The 17014-nt window shown below is 29.9% G+C and overlaps 1 protein-coding gene across 1 annotated transcript in view; it reads right to left on the minus strand.

The window, feature by feature from the left end:
* Window positions 1-722: 722 nt before the first annotated feature.
* Window positions 723-17014, minus strand: part of LOC107452642 (alpha-glucosidase) — a 74422-nt gene continuing 58130 nt past the window's right edge. The window contains exons 5-6 of the mRNA XM_043039289.2: window positions 14903-15553; window positions 723-3809 (exon numbers count right to left, since the gene is read on the minus strand). Of these exons, the coding sequence (XP_042895223.1) occupies window positions 3327-3809; window positions 14903-15553 (1134 nt within the window). The 3' untranslated portion in view covers window positions 723-3326. The remainder of the gene's footprint in view (window positions 3810-14902; window positions 15554-17014) is intronic.

Consider the following 17014-nt stretch of genomic DNA (forward strand, 5'->3'; position numbering starts at 1 on the left):
AACTGCAAAAATGCAAATTAAATGTAAATGTAAAAATGCAAATTGAAATGTGATTCAAAATATAAATTTTAATGATTTTCACTGTAAAATTTATTTAACGGATGATACACCCAAACTAACAACTTTGATTCATTGCCAACACCATTTTTTAACAATGGAGGTATTTAAAATTACGTACATTCAAAGAGAGTGATTAAAAACAACTTGTGAAGTTAAAAGGGTACGAGTAAGAATATAAATGTATTCTGTAATTACAAAGTTATAGTTCAAGTTTGAATAATACATAGATATAAGCTTTTTTTTAGATGTTCTTATACTAATTATATTACAGGTAATTATTTTCAGTTAAAATGATTTCCTGTAAAAATTATTTTACATGCACTGTAAAACAATTGCGAATCGAATTATTGTAAAAAGTATGGGCACTCAAGACGACGATACTTTTAACTACAAAATCCCTTTTTTCAGTAAAATCTTACGGTGCCAAAATGCGATGTACCTTAATTTTTACAGTAATATTTACTATACAATCACTGCAATGAAAAAATAATTGCTGTAAAAATTACTGTATTAAATTTTACAGTAAAAACAAGACTTCACGGTCAAATGAATTTTAAGGATACTGAACTCAAGGTGCCAGTACTTTTTTTCCGAAATTTGATCCACAATTTCTTAAAACGTAATTTCTGAATGAAAAACGTACTGAAATAAATCAAAGCATCTAATTATTCTAAACATTTTTTATTTGTAAATGAACAATATGAATTATTATTTAATGAAAATGAAAGTAAAATCATAACATACATTTTTTTCATATATACAAATATTTCATACAATTTTTACAAAAACGTATTTTAAAAGCAAAGCAAATACGTTATAAATTTTTCGTGAAAAAAAAATTACTCAAAAATTGAAAACTATGCATTTCAATTTGGTATGATTTTTAAAGTACTGGTGAGTATGGATTAAATGAAAATGCAATGTTTCTACATTTGTCTAAATCTACTAAATTTTAATTTTTAAAAAAATAAAAACAATTATATTGTAGAAATATTTATTGTGATACAAATTAAGATATAAACTTCTTTTAAGACTACAGTTTCAAAAAGAAATAGTAACTAAATATTTTTCTTTCCTTTCAAAAAGCATTTAAACAAAACTAGTTCTTATCGTTTTATTATTTTAAATTTATTAATTCGGAAATGAGATTTAAAACAAGTATTTTCATTTTATGTTGCGAATTACATTTTTATTGAAAATTTACCTTAAAGTTTACAAAGCATGATTCAAATATCAATTTTAAATAAATTTTAAATTAATGTATGTAAATTGCATACATTTGATTCCTTTATGCCTCAATTTATACCTCAAATTTTATTGTTTAATTCAATAAAAACGGCTCTAAAAGCATGTAACTAATTAAAAGTCTACGAACAAGGACTAAATCATAAACTTAAATTACTTATTCAGAAATAAATTAACCTTCTACTGCAAATGAAATTGTAAGTGAGAAAAAATGTATAGAAATTACTTTTTTTATCTGTGCGAAATCTGTATATTTGTTTTAAAAAATAAATTAATAAAATACGTTTTCTTTCAATTTGAACAACATTATTTTCTTAAATTTGAAGCAAATCATTCATTAATTTCATTATAATGATCCTATTCGAAGTGCCATCCTTAAAATTTTTCATTATTTCGTAAAGTAAGTTATAAATTTAAAAAAAATAAGTTATAAATTTCACGCCACTTCTTATAATCAATAAATTACTTACAATCAATAAAGAACTAAAATACAATATAATCATTTTTAAAACGATTTTCCCTTAATGTGAAAATGTTTCTAAAATTTAAAATTTAATATAATCTAAAGTGGATTAGGTTGCGTAGTGTAAAAATTTATTTGTAATAAAATTATCTTTAAAAATCATTTTTAATTTTTTGGCACCCATATTTTTAGTTCGTGCGTTGAAAACGACATACTTTGGCGTCTCAAAGTCTAGAGCCAAATTTGTTAGCCCACTTTTCAAAAGTGTTTTTGAACTATCAAAACAGAATAATATATTTAAAAAACCGGATCCAGAAAAAAATACTCGGTAATTAGGCCCTATATTCTTAAAATATCTAATATCAAAAGTAATTCGGAAATTACAATATAGATTTTTATTTTCAAAATGAAATTACATTTTATAAACGGCATTGAGAACTTTTGATGGAATTTTCTATAATGTACTATGGGTAATAATCAGCGAAGTGTGTATTTCTAATTTTAATGTACAAATTTTATTTCCTAAGATGCCAATATATCTATCATCAGCTCCAAGATAAAATTTTAACTATTTAAAATATATATACTCTCTCAAATTATTCCATCACTCAAATAGATAATATATAACAATGCCGAAGATAATAAAGATAATTAGTATATATCATTTTGGTAGGCAGTAAAATTAGAAATTTAAACTTAACAATAGCATGATGTAAAATATGTTTAATAGAGCAAACTTTGGAACAAACAAGAAAAAGAGATTAAAACACATTACATGTTAGGTGTATATAATTATATTACCCTGATAAGCTCAACATAATATTCTATCTCGTGGATGAATGCATACATAAACTCGTATATTAAATGGACCGTCGAAAAAAGAAATGTATTTTAAGAATAGTTCACTCTTTGGCCAATAGATGGCACCTTTCGTGTTGTAGAAGAGATGTAAAGTCATGCCATGACAAGAGGAAGAACCTAAATTTTAAGAGACTGGCTTGTTAGATGCATGCTAGAAGGAAAAAGATGGACGCGGTTTGCAGAAAAAGCTGGTATGAAAGCTAGCATATCAAGTCAAGTTGCTGCAGTACATTGAGAGAAACTTCGTCCAATGTTTAAATTTGCTGTAACGTGTTTCGAACATACATGTTTTTGACAAAAAAAATGCATATTGAACACATATGATTAAATAAAGTTTTGCGTCACCACGTTGTATTCATTTGTACTTTACGTCTTCTTTTTTAATAATTTACCGTGAGGTCAAAATTTGAACTTATTTTATTATAGATTTTCAACGATATTCATCCATCAGACGGGACATGATGTTGATCTGAAGAGGGTAAGATTAATTATAAACACTCTGTATTTAGCAGCTTGCTTAACATTTGTATTGTTGGATAACTTTGCCCGTATCCCCAAAAGTTCAGACTTTTGAAGAAAATATACAGTTTTAGCAAAAGTTCTGATTAAAGTCTTTCCGAGAATTTAAAGCGGTGTTTAGTTTGTTCACATTAGTTTCACATACCACGTCTTATTTTGAACATTCTCCAACATCACATTAGTAAACAACAGCGGTGGGTGGTGGATTGTACATGAGGGTTACTTCTGCAACAAATGCAGCTCCAGGACTCAATGTAAATCCTCGATTTCGAACTCTGGTCCTTGTAGGCTCCAAAGTCTCTATTAGAGTCTTGACATTTCCATATGATTCTGGAAACTCTTTGTCTTCTGAAACGTTGCCAAAATTGGCGGCAAAAACAACTCGTTTGGAGTTTCTACCATGATGTGTTCGCTCGAGAAGTACGATGCTGGGATCCAAAACCTCAACTCTGTGATCTCTATGTTTGTAGTTTTTTAGAACCGATTTTATAAATCCAATAAATTTGGATAGCTCTTGCAGACGAACATGTTGGTTTTGAACATTGGTCGAGTAGTGGTCAGGATTCAAGGGCAACCACGGGTATGTCATGTTATCAGTAAATCCTCCACTGGAATTGTCAGCTGTCCACTGCATTGGTGTCATTTGTCCTCCACGATATACCTATATGAAGACAAAACAATTCAGATTTAACAAATCAGATAACAAAATATTCGAAAATATTATTTTCTCTAAGAAACGTTTATAGCAAAAGGCAAAATCATTGAATTATGTCATAAATATTTTTTTTTAAAAATTAGAAGGGAAAATGTGTACTTCATTGCAGTACTTTTTCCCTCTCTTTAAATGCTTTAAGACTGTATGAGATAATAAATCATATTCAATTACACCGGGTTCACCAAACAATACTTTTTATTGTAGCCACATGGATATATATCGGTTATAATGGACAGCGTGTAGCAATCTTTTTGAACAGAAATAATTGCACGGGCATCTGTTAATTTTGTTCTCAAACTGCAACTAATTGGGTACTTGCAACTAGAGAAGTAATTAAATGATTATGTCCATCAATGTGATTCAAATCATGTTTAATTTCATACCAGTAAGCAAGGTCACGCGTATGTATCGAACTTCATTGGTCTGTGAATCGACAAATGGCATGATTTACTTACGATGACGTCACTTGAAGCTTCCATCGGTTGCTGCATTTTTTTTTAGAACAGTGTTATTTTACTTTTTCAGTTAGCAGTGTCACCTGTTGACATTGTAACCCGTTTTGAAACAAATGAGGATAACTAGCCAGCTTCTTAAACAGAACATAACAGATTAATTAGGTTTAGGTTAGGTTTTAAGAGTTGGTCAATTTTTGAACTCCCTGTAATTAAAATTTATTAAAAACATATACACAATTTAATCTTTTATTTTAAAGTAAGTAATGAATTCAAAAGTAAGCTATTTTTTACATCAACAAACACTTTATTGCCTTATAGATACTGGCACTAAAGTAGTTTATTAAAAATTTAATAAGATCTTTGGAATTTCTTTACATCGTATTTTAAAGAATTGATATTAAAAAATTAACTTTACGAATGATAAATTCACTCTGAAAAACAGCAATTTCTTTTCAAGGAATAAAATCTTGTTTCGTTAGAATTCTTTTTATACTAATAGTAGAAAATAGAAAAAAAAATGTCAACTGCAAGAAGAAGTGTTGGTGGATGTGAAAAAATTAATACAAGTATTGCCAACACGACGATCAGAATGATGGTCATTAATTCTCACAAAACATTATTTTTTTCATAATACTTTAATCTTTAACATTTAATAATAAAGGTGAGAGAGAATTTTCTTTTCAGAAAGAATTTCTCCATTTTTTTTTATCTTTACGTCTTATGCTTTTTGATTCTCCTTGCTTTACTCTCTTCCTTGTTAATAATGAGTTCTTAAAAATCGATTTGCTGAAAAAAAAAAATCAATATTTCATTTCTTGAGTAAAGTATTGAATGGTGTTTTCTGGATATGCTAGATTAGAAGTCTTTTTATGATAAAAAAAAGGTCAGGTATTTGCAGAATATTTTCACCTTCCTTTTTATGAAATGGCAATGTACGCCCAATATTTTTTCTAGAATTTTTATTAATAAACCAAGAAATAATAGCGTAATATGTAATGTTTTAAAATCAGTGAAGCATTTTTAAGTTAATGATCAGAAAAAGTTTGATAATTCTGGAAAAATGAACACTTCTACAATCACGAAACACGGGGGTTGACAATGTCAAAAATAAACTGTCAAATGCCATGAAATTTTCTTCATTTTGGACGAAACCGCTTGCTAGGTATTGCTCTGATAGAATCTTTCTTTTGTCAAATTACGGAAATAACAATCTTCACATGTTTGAGATTAGGATTTTAATTCGAAGCAATAGGCTTAATGTAACTTATTAAAAAAAATGATAGGAATTGCAGATTAAAATAAATAGAGAATGACTCAATAAATAATCGATTTTTATCAGGTATTATACCCTGGAAACCTGATTCACAAGCAATCTCCAGTCATTAAGCACAAACAATTTTTAAATGAGACAAATGTTTTTTTAGAGAATTGGTCATGGCGTCACAGTGGATGAAGAGAAAACCACCATGCATTTATACTGCTGCTATTCTAAACATTTTTCTTGCATTGTTTACAGTAGAAGTAAAATTTCAGTTGCATTTAACTTACAAGCGGAACCATATATACCTGTAGTTGCATAAACTTTTTAGAATGCACTGAGATTATATATGATTTAGGAAGAAGTTTTGTCAAATATCTTAGAGAAGAATTTCGTTAAAATATCAAGTGATTCAAAAGAAGCAATTCTTCTTGGAAATAAAAAATGTAGTTTAAAAGTTACTGATTTCCGAGAGTTAAAATTTTTATATTTAAGAATGTATTTACTACTACAACATAAATACAAATCACTTACCACTCTTAGAAGCAGTTACTCTATCAGTTTTTAAATATCGTACAGCCCACATTTTATCGTTCTAAAACAATTTCTAACTAAAAAGATTTCGTGTTACATCTCATTTTATTCAAATAAAATGTTGATATCAAACTAAATTATTTGTAAATATATTATAATATAACATTTATTGAAATATTTCGAAAGAAAAAATGATATTTTTTAAGATTAAATATGGATTAATCTTGAAAATCAAAGTTTATTTTTAGTTTATAAATTTTTGAGTTGGATTTTTATGAGTTCAGTCCTGTGTAGAATGAATGAAATTTTAGACGTATTGTTTTTTAATCTTTTATGAAAAAAAGCCAAAACTTTTCCCAAACTAATTTTTCCAATTACGGCTTTTAATCTCTAAAATAATTATATATTGATCGTTTTTGAGATAGAATTTAATAATTTAATTAGTTACCCGGAAAAAATTTCATAGTTTTATTTAGAGAAAAAATACAAAATTTGTAAAATTTATACACTAGACACATAAAAGGGTGTCTTCATGGTCTTAAAAAATTACCATAGTAGTTAATGCAGAGAAAATATTAGTCTAAAATACATTAGTGAGCGTAATAACTGATTCAATGGAATTCTCCAAAAAAAAATTTTTTTCTTGAAAAATAAAGAGTTTTTTAACGCAATGACGTAGCACCACCCGTTTGTGACGCAGATATGATGAACCGTGAGCAATACCAGAAAATAATGACAGAAAGAATGTGGCCAAAATTAAAACTTTTATGCAATGATGAAATTTTCAATGAGACCCGGGGTCTTGTCATCATTCTAAAATAAATGAAGTAATACTTTGCCAAGAACAAAGTCTGTTTTAGAATTAACTGGCAGACCTCCGAATCTTAATCCCATAGAAAATCTATCGTTTATCTTAAGCCAATTCACAAACTGGATTTCTAAATGAAAATTAGCCTCATATGTCCATCGATTCATGTATTACGGAAGCGTTTTATTCTGCAATATATGCTTGGTTGAAATAATACGCTTGCTACTACAGAAGAAATAAGTTTCAAGAAAATAAACCTCAAAAATTACTCTTGAAAGTTGCTTTGCTATTGTCTCCAGGCTAAAGGATTTTTCATTCTCACACGTAGGAAATCATTTTACTTTCGTTTAAGAGTTTGTTCTTTTATAGATGAAAGATATGATTATTTTTGGTCCTGTCTGCTCCTATTTTGTTCACTAAAAAGAGGAAAAAACATATATAAGCCTGTCTCTAGCCATTTCCTCTCTGTTAAGATTTGGATGTTTGGAAGAACGATTACAAAGATAGAAATCCCCGAATCCCAAAGAGAAAATTCTATTTTCTGGAAAAATTTTCTTTATTTACTTGTCTTCCATTTTTTTCTTCCTTCAGTCGCATTGCCTTGCCGAAAAACTATTTTTACCTAGAGGGAATTCTTTAGCATCTGCTAGTGAAAAAAACAACTTGAGGCACAAGACCCCGAGGAAATACGGGAAAGGCTGATTTCTTACAAGTCTACTTTATTGCTTTGAAAAGAGAAATATTGTTCAATGCTTACAAGTGATATTTTTTCATATAATATATGTAGTTGTCTCAAAAATATTTTTTTTTTCAGATTACGAATTTCTTGCTCTCTGTGAAGGTTAAACTATACTAATATAAGATACTTTGCTGTATTTAGGTTCTTTTAAAAAAAGTATCTATGATAGATAAATGCTTCTTTTGTATGTAAATAACAGCTATTACTAAAAAGCATAATCTTCTTATGCGTCTTGTTTAATTGCTTTACATTACAGTTTTTACATTTGAAAGCATTCATTGTTTACTAAAATTTCATTATGTTTTAGCCTCCTTAAATGATTTAAATAATAAATACTATCTAAACAATTCATAAAAATAATTAGGAAATATTGATAAATAAATTAAGTCTATCTTTTTTTGTTGCTCCTTCCGTTTATTTTTTTTCTGTCCTTTTTCTCTTCCCGGCATTCTCATTAGATAAAATGTAGAGATGCTGAGTGGAGTGATAGAGCGAACATTCCTTCTATATTTAAACTGCACTATAATTCGTTGTTCTTCATAGTAGTAAAACTAAACTAAACTGAATAGCGGGACAGTCCATGGAGGGCCAAAGCCTACTGTGACCAAAAAGTGCAGTACTTTCTCCTACAATGCTGTATCCAAAGTTCTAACTGAGTGGTCACCCGAATGGGAAACCACAAACGGGAAAAATCCAGCCCCAACCGAAAACCCAAGCATGTTTTGAACTCATTTTATTAACTTTCTTAAGAGATGAAAGTTTGTGCCAAGCTTTCCCACTCAGAAGACAGAACCTCGAACCTGTCTCACCCATCAGCCACCTTGCTTCTCTGCATAATTCTAGCAGTTGTTTTTTTTTTCTCAGATATTTCAAATTTTACGTGCAATTGCATATCTATTTTATAAATTGTTTGAGAATATTCACAGAAAACTTCAAAATAACAAATCGAAAACGAAACAATAAAGCATCTACCGAAACTTGCAAGCTAAGAAGTAATACGTTTGTGTTCGTGAATATCTTTCAGTTCAGAGTAAAAAAAGTATTTTACCACCCTTCAAAACCATCTCGCGTGAGCTGAGGTTAATCCCCCATATTAACTTATGTTTGTTTGCATTTTTATAATACGAGTATACGACACTGACAATCAAATACGAATTACAAGAGTTTGGCTCACTGAAAAATCTTATTAATTTGTTACACATCACCTTACCAAGCACCTAACCCTATTTTTACCGCTCACTCTTTTAACTGCCATGTAAGAAATGCCCCATAATCCCATGACCCTGCACAAGCGCCATGGGCAGCACCTGAACTGGTACCCATCTCTCCAAATTTCTTCAGCACAGCAAATGAGAAGACTTTTTTCCACGGCTGGTTTTACGTGCACTTTGCTGTGTATACATGCCGGTTATTTTGTCGGCTGACAGGATCGAACTCACTACCTCCAGTTCTCTGAACGTGGTTTGAGTGACGCCTTAACCGACTGTGCTACCGGAGCGTTTTTATTCTATTATAATGTATTTTTTAAACCAAACAGTGCTCATATTATTCTTATAAGTTATTTTACAATAGGCTCATAGTTTTTTTTAAATATATGCTGAATTTGATTTTGAACTTTTTTTTTAATTTTCAGTGATTTTATTACTGTTATTAAGATGTGCTCCATGGATGCTAGCTATTTTGCTGAGGCACGTCTAACCACCATCATAAGTTTATATAATAACAGTTCGCAGTAAATGGGTTAAATAATTAGTTAAATCTACACACATTAATTAACTGGTCTTATTTCAATTGGAAAATCAAAATAATGTGCTGATCAAACAGGAAAAATTTCTTTTTAAAAAAGTCTAATTCCTTTAGTTCAAGTATCCGTTAATACACTGATGGATAATTTCTAAATATATTTTTGAAGACATTTCAAGGAACAGAGAACCAAATCAAGTGAAATTTTACAAAAATATACATCAAGCTATGAGGAAAACGATAATGAATGACTAAACAATAATGAAAACATTTAAGACAAACAGAGAATGAAGATGTCACTCAATTCTCCTGTCCTAAATCTCGTAAATCATCTCTAGGAATCTCTAGAGCTTTTGCAGCTCACCACCCTTTCCCAGAAGGTTCCTAGGGCTAAAAATTGCCTGAAGGGAGCTGCTGCAGTGGATTGGTATTTAATGTCCCAAGACTTTATAAACTACTCTGCTAACTGTTCTGTTATTACCATCAAAGGTACTCATACCATTCTCCATATTAACCCCGCCACAAGTGAAATTTAATCCATCATTTTAGGGGAAGAAATTCTGTAATGCCCGTTAACTTATAATCTCAGTTTCATGGCGTTATCTCTTTGCTATCATTTCTGTCATACTTTGATGTATATATTAAGTTTCACTTGATTTGGTTAACTATTTCTTGAAAAATTCTATTTGGTCTTAGCGAGCCGTGATGGCTATGGGGATAGAGTGTTCGCCTTCCAATGAGGTGAATCGGGTTCGAATCCCAGCGATCACTATTCGATACGAATTCCGCATCCGAGCTTGCACCGACCACAATGCTAACTTAAAATATCTTCAGAGGTATATGAATCATGGAGGGTCAGAGTCCCTTTGCCATCAGGCTAACCGTGGGAGATTTTCGTTATTTTTCTGTCCATGTAACACAAATGCGGGTTAGTTTCATCACAAAAGTCGTCTACGAAGGCAAAATTTCTCCCAATGGTTGATCCAGGAGTTTCCTAGTCTTCTGGATCGGGTTCAAAATTACAATTAAATCCAAAAATTAAGTTGGATGTTTAACGACTGTTATAAATATAAATATTTGACTGTTATAAATATAAAATATAAAATTTACTTTCTTATCATCAGATTTATGAAATCATCAAATTCTTTCAAAGTATTTGTATTTCGAAACATATTTTAAGGCACGTTTTCGGTTTGCTAAGAAATCGATAATGACAGTAATGATTGATTGTTTTCGTCAAAATTCTCTTATCTTCACAGAAATCAATTCATTTAAAATTTTTTTTTTTTTTTTTGCATTTTGTTTATTTATTTGCATCAAGGCTAGCCATGTTTTTGGCAAGTGTGTTCTCCGTATTTTTTTGAAAATCAATAACTGAAGGGGAATATTTAAAAATATTTACGGTATTACATAAAAATTTTGGATGTTTCATTAAGTATGATTAAACTAGTAGCAATATCTATTCTTAATTTTATTACAAAATACGAGATCATAAGCTTAACGTTTTGATGTTTTTTAAACATTTATTCTTCTAACTAAATACACATTGAACATATTTTAAAAGTATACGCGTTTTAAGAATGTAAATAAATTATTTCAAGTGCAAATAAATGAGACAAACGAGCTGGATAATTTATAAAAGTTTTCCAACAGTTTTTAAATCATCTTCAATTCCAAATATCTCTGTGAACAAATATTTAGAATAGTTAAAACAACTAAGCATCAATCCAATAAAAAAATAAGTAATAGTTTCTTCGTTTTCAACTAAATGAGAAAACATGTTTCAACACATGATTGTCATCGTAATAAATATACAATACCAAAAAAGAAGAAAAAAGTACTTTAGAAACCAGACAGGTTCATCAGTTTTCAAGCAAACTTCAATTTCAGCAACAATGCACGCTCTCTTTTATACTAGAATGCACTTTCCGAATAGCATATTTAATCTGAGTTTCGAATGCAATTTCTAATGCAAATAAGAATTTTCTTGCTCTTTCTACTTTTCGCAAAAGATAGATGAATTTATTTACGTTGTAAGACTTCGAAAAAACATTTATATATTCATAGTTAAGAGAAATAGGAAGTAAAAAAATCGCGCGGAAACCTTATTTATCATTTCACTCATACATTCTTTTTTTTAGTTAATTTGCTCAGTTTCTTGGAGTTTCCACATTATAGTGCATTCTTATTTACCTGAAATTCTCCAGGGAAATTAAAGTAACTTTTCATGGATAATGCTAGGTGTTTCTCATTTTTTGTTTAGCTTGGCACTTCTTACGTTTAAAGTGAAATACTTTCATATTGATTAATTCTTGAAGAAATTGAACACTTTCATGTTTAATGATTAACTCGTTTTAGTTTTGAAAGGAAGTAACATTAAAATGATATTAAAGTTTAATTAATAGTACTTTTTTTTTGTTAATACTTCTTGCAAAGCAGTTTTAAGAAAGTTTAGTTTTCTAAAAAGAGAACACATTTAGAAAATTTAAGTTCTTGTCAACATGTAAATGATTGATTGCGTAATTTCTGCCAAATTAAGGCCTCTCATCGTATTTCTGCCTTTATTTATTATGTGTTTGTTAGATACTATAAACTTATTAACTAAAGCAGACAAATAGCATTCAAATTAAAATTTATTAAATGTTTTGAATTAACAATAATTTGGTTAGAAGTTTACCAACCAAAAGAAATTTCTTACAAACAATTTTTGCAGGCTTTGACAAGCCAGATCTGCATGGTTCACGCCAACTAACATTCACGATTAACTGTTATAAACATCCAGTAGTTATAAAAATAGTATAAAATTTTAGGCCCCCATGTCTTCGAGGGTCTATTGAGCGTTATGCATAAAGAAATAAATATCATTCATACATAAACTAAATTTATTAACTAAAACAAGTACACAACCATCTGATCTGACGGCCGAGAATGAAAAGTAAAGCTGAAAAAATGAGAAACCAAATTACAACTACAGCTGTCAACTGAACGTTGCCAAAGGTGTTAAATAAACTTAAAGCTTCAAATAAAGTTAGGTGAGGCTAGATCTATAGCTCACCATAATAATTTACCATAAATCATAATTTTATGTGACCACTCAGCCAATGAAAAATAGCCTGAAGAACTTTTACCTGAAGCCTGAAGAACTTTTACCCAGAATATAATCGAAAAGTCATCTGCACCTTTATTGATTTGAAATTAGTAAAATTGACCCACAAAAGGGAGTTAACCCATTTAAGTATACTTTTAATTTTTTTTAGATATATCATGCATACACTGTTTTTAAAAAATCAAGCGCAAGGAAAGCAGCTTTAAATGAATGAATATCCACTTTACGACAGATATATTTCTGACGTCATTGCCGTCTAATATTGCTCTTCGATCGATTCTGTCGATTATTCAGATGGTAAAATAGCAATAAACAATTCCACTTGGAGAAGAGTGATTTTTATCAAGTACTAAAGAAAGAAATTGCTATATTCATGTAAAATAAATTTCTTGTACAATATAAATCATTAAAGCTGTAGAAAAAAATTACCAGAAAAAGTAAAGGGATACGTGGAAATTGCACTGAGGTTTATGGCGTTAGTATGTGAGTGAGATAAGTAACAGATGGTGGACATATACTTACCTAATGATTTAGAAACTTTTAATTTCGTGATTAATTGCGATTGATTACTTTTGATTATCAATTTTTCTTTATTAATACTTATTGATTATTTCTTTATTGATTATTTTCTTTCTTTATTAATTTTAAATAAGACTATATTTTAATTTCATTCTTGTGGAGTTAATTTAAGGCTCTTTGTCAAATTATTACACATAATTATTGTTATTATTTTTCTTCCCATAAATGATTCTGAAAAAAATCTGTATATATTTTTCTGTTTATTTGCTCTCTACTTCTCAATTCCACTAATTTAAAAACACGTTTGAAAGCATTGTAATTGTTTCAATTATTGTTAATTGTTTCAGTGGAAAAGTATTAGCTCTTACTCATTTTTCCTAATCTTGTGCTTGTTTAATTTGTTTCGACTGTTATTATTTACAGTAAAAAAATCTTTTGCGGAAATCTAGTTATCAAGATAAAATAAATAAAATTCAAATCAGTGACAAATAGTCTATAAAATTCCTAATATATCTATAAATTATATGTAGGCATAAAATTCCCAATATATCTATAAATTATAATATATCTATAAAATTCCGAATAAAACGAAATTAAACTTTAATTGAAGAAAATGGTTGAAAACGTTGGAAAGGGTAACTAAATAAAAGTCTTATCAGGTACTGATTTTTCCGTACCAGACAAAGAATGAAATATATAAATTAGATCTTCAACCTTTTTGACACAAAATATTTTCTTCTAAGAAGAAACTAAGCACCTGCAAAATCCTCAATAAAACGAAATTAAGCTTAAATTAAAGAGAATGGTTGAAAACCTTGCAGGGATAAAAATGAGATAATTTAATTAAAATTAACATTTTAACAATAATATACACAGCTTTACCTAACCTTGCATTACCTAACCATGCCTTCTCCAAAGAATGTCAAAATAGTCAAAGTAAGCAAATATTTCATTGAATCTTGCCTTTTTTTAAGATGCTAATTTAAATATTTAATACACTTCGCTTAGCACTAGATTGCCTAAGAAAGTCATTTTGACTGCTTTTAATTTTAATTAGAAAAACAATGATGTATATATTGACACAATTTCTTAGAATTTTGTACGACATATAATTTTTTTATTGTTAATATTTATTAATAACTTGTTATGTAACTGTAAATAATATTAAAAAAATATTAAAAATTAATTTTAAACAAATTTTTTTACACATTATATATTCGTTCACAATCCAGCCATTTTGACTGCTTTTGGGCAATGTAGGTATATACAAAGTTTCCGTCTTTCTAGTGTTAAAAATATTTTTTTCTTCTAAAAATTAGTTTCGTTCCATAGCCTTATAATATAGTAGAATACATGTCATTACGAGTCTAAAACAACGACTTCAAAACTATAAAAATAAATTGTGTATAAGATATTTTTTGTTATTAGTTTTTTCCACCAAATAGATTATTATTATAAATATAATGCATGGTTTGCCCTCAAAGCAGTGCTATCGCATTACGCTGTTTGAAAGTCTCGCACAGTGGTTCGAGATTGCGCTTTGGCGCTGTTGATATTGAGTAGCTCATTATCAGCCTCTAAGTTTGTCCTCTTCCTGTAAATATATGTATTGCATCGTCTCGTTTTGTTTTGTGTTAAAATCTGTTTTATGTGTTGCGTCATTTCAAGAGAAATAAAAGTAAATGTTAAGCGCATTTAGCATATCATGCATTTCTTAAAGTCAGAACAATTCCGAATTCCACTTCGTAACTTTAGCCCGAGAATTATTTGTGAATGCTAGCCATTGATGCTAGCTTAGCAATATACAAGTAGAAGCAATTATTTATTTAGTATTTTTTCTTGAATACATAAATAAGGAAAATGATATGGGTACCTACTCTATTGCTGAAAGAATCCACGCTGTCTTTTAATCCAATTTCATCCCCATAAAACAATGAACTCACACCGGGCAAAGTCATTAGCATAAAAAACGCCGCCATACTGTATCTTTCATCTATCCTAGATGCCAGTCTGAATGTATCAGAACTACCCAAATGCCACATCGTAATTGGTGAAATTTTGGGCCAATCAGACACTTTTCTGATGTTTGATATTAGGTTCAGCATTTTCTTTTCCTTTCCCAATAGTATTGGAAAATCCACTAAATCAATGTTTTTCAACACTTCTGAGCGAAACAGACGTTGTTTTGTCTGACTTTCAAGACTATCTACAAATTGTGATGAGACGATGAGAATGCGCTTTGTATAATGTTTATGTTTTGAGCAGGTGTTTGTTGTTTTGTCAAGTTCTGATCTCCATTGGCGAAGAACTGTTACCACGTCTTCAGTTTTCAGTACATGCAGCTTGTCTAAGTGCTTCATGTAAAATCCATCTATGCCAGTATCAATCCAATGAGCCATAGCTCGCTGATATTCTTTTTGTACAAAAGAGTTGGACCAATTAACTATGTAGTGACCACCAAACGTCCTTTGGGGTAATTCCCAGTCCTCTGGTGGGGGACCATCTGTGCTTTCCATTTCTGGTGGATCCTACACGGAGAAAAAATATTCTGGTAAAAATACTGTATTGAAAGGTAATGACTTTTTTTTATAAAGAAAAAGCTATAATTCTTTTAAATAAAACAAAATATACGGTATATAAACCATTTATTTCGGAATTTTTCCATTCGTATGGTTATGGCATACCGGAAATTCTGGTTTTCAAACCTTGTTATTGTTGCTTATCCTCTTCTGGCCTGACGAAGTCAGACCAGATCTATGAACCCGTTGACCTGAAGAAAATCAAATACCAAAAGAGGACTAGAGTAAATGTCTTCCCAGAGAAGACCAAGACAGTTCAGGATGTGATCGGTGGAAGCCCGGTGTATGATGGCATTTAGGGCAGATGGGGTGGATTTTAGTTCCTTCGGAAAATAGAAAACCTTTAAGATGGCCGGTAGCTAGGTAGGAGATGGTGGTGCAGACTCTCCTTTCAAAGGGAAGGGTCAAAGAAGCTCCAGGCCTATTTCCCTTGTACCAATGGTGTGTGGGAGGAATCAACCAGTCTCTGAGAAGCTGGGATTTCTTCAGGGAGTAAAGTTCAAGATAGGTAAGATCAGAAGAGGTAGGGTGCCTTTCAAACCTTAAGTTCTTATTACAACACATTTAGTAAAAAATGCAAAACTAAAAAGAAAATTTAACCGAATAAATGATTTTTATGCCATGCTCTAAAGTATCGTGATAAAATTACCAAATTTTACTGCATTTACCAAATTTTATCACATATTGGAAAACAATATTTTATTGTTAATTATACCAAAGCTCATCGGTAGAAATTACCGTCCTTTTTGGCGTTCCCATTCTGCCAGAAACACAGTAAATTGTACCATGTCTTGTCAGTTTTGACCATACTTTTTGCTCAGTGCACGCATTGAGAAATGAAGAGTATGTAAATTTGTACCGTCTTTGCTAAAATCAGTATCAATTCAGCTAACTCATTAACGCTCTCCCTCAAAAGCAAAAACGGAAAATCCCACTTTTGGAGATTTTATTTTTTTAATATTAATAAAATCACTATTTTTTCTTTTTAATTTAGTTCAACTGTCGAACTATTATTTCATATTTCTATCTATCTCATTATTTCAACTTGTTAGCCTTCTGTAAAATTGAAGCACAGACTTCAACTTTAAACAAAAATGTTTTATCTGTACGTTATTCAAATCTACTGCTATACTCTCCTTGATACTTTCAATGGCCTGAAGCAGCAAGTGAAAATTCTTATGCGTATGAAAATATAACTATCAGATAAAAGTTCGTGTGTGCAATGACACAAATCAAAGAAAGTGCCAAAAATTCATTCATCAGAATCTATTAACTGTTATTTTATATGATGAGCCTAAAAGTGGCATTGTTTTAGAAGACGTACTAATTTGCATACGTAATCTTCACTACTTTAATTAAAAATATTGTTTACTTAAAATAAATCACATTGAGACTTTAGATTAATCAGAA

The sequence above is a fragment of the Parasteatoda tepidariorum genome, chromosome 1, assembly GCF_043381705.1.
Source record: "Parasteatoda tepidariorum isolate YZ-2023 chromosome 1, CAS_Ptep_4.0, whole genome shotgun sequence".
In the NCBI taxonomy this organism is placed as follows: Eukaryota; Metazoa; Arthropoda; class Arachnida; order Araneae; family Theridiidae; genus Parasteatoda; species Parasteatoda tepidariorum.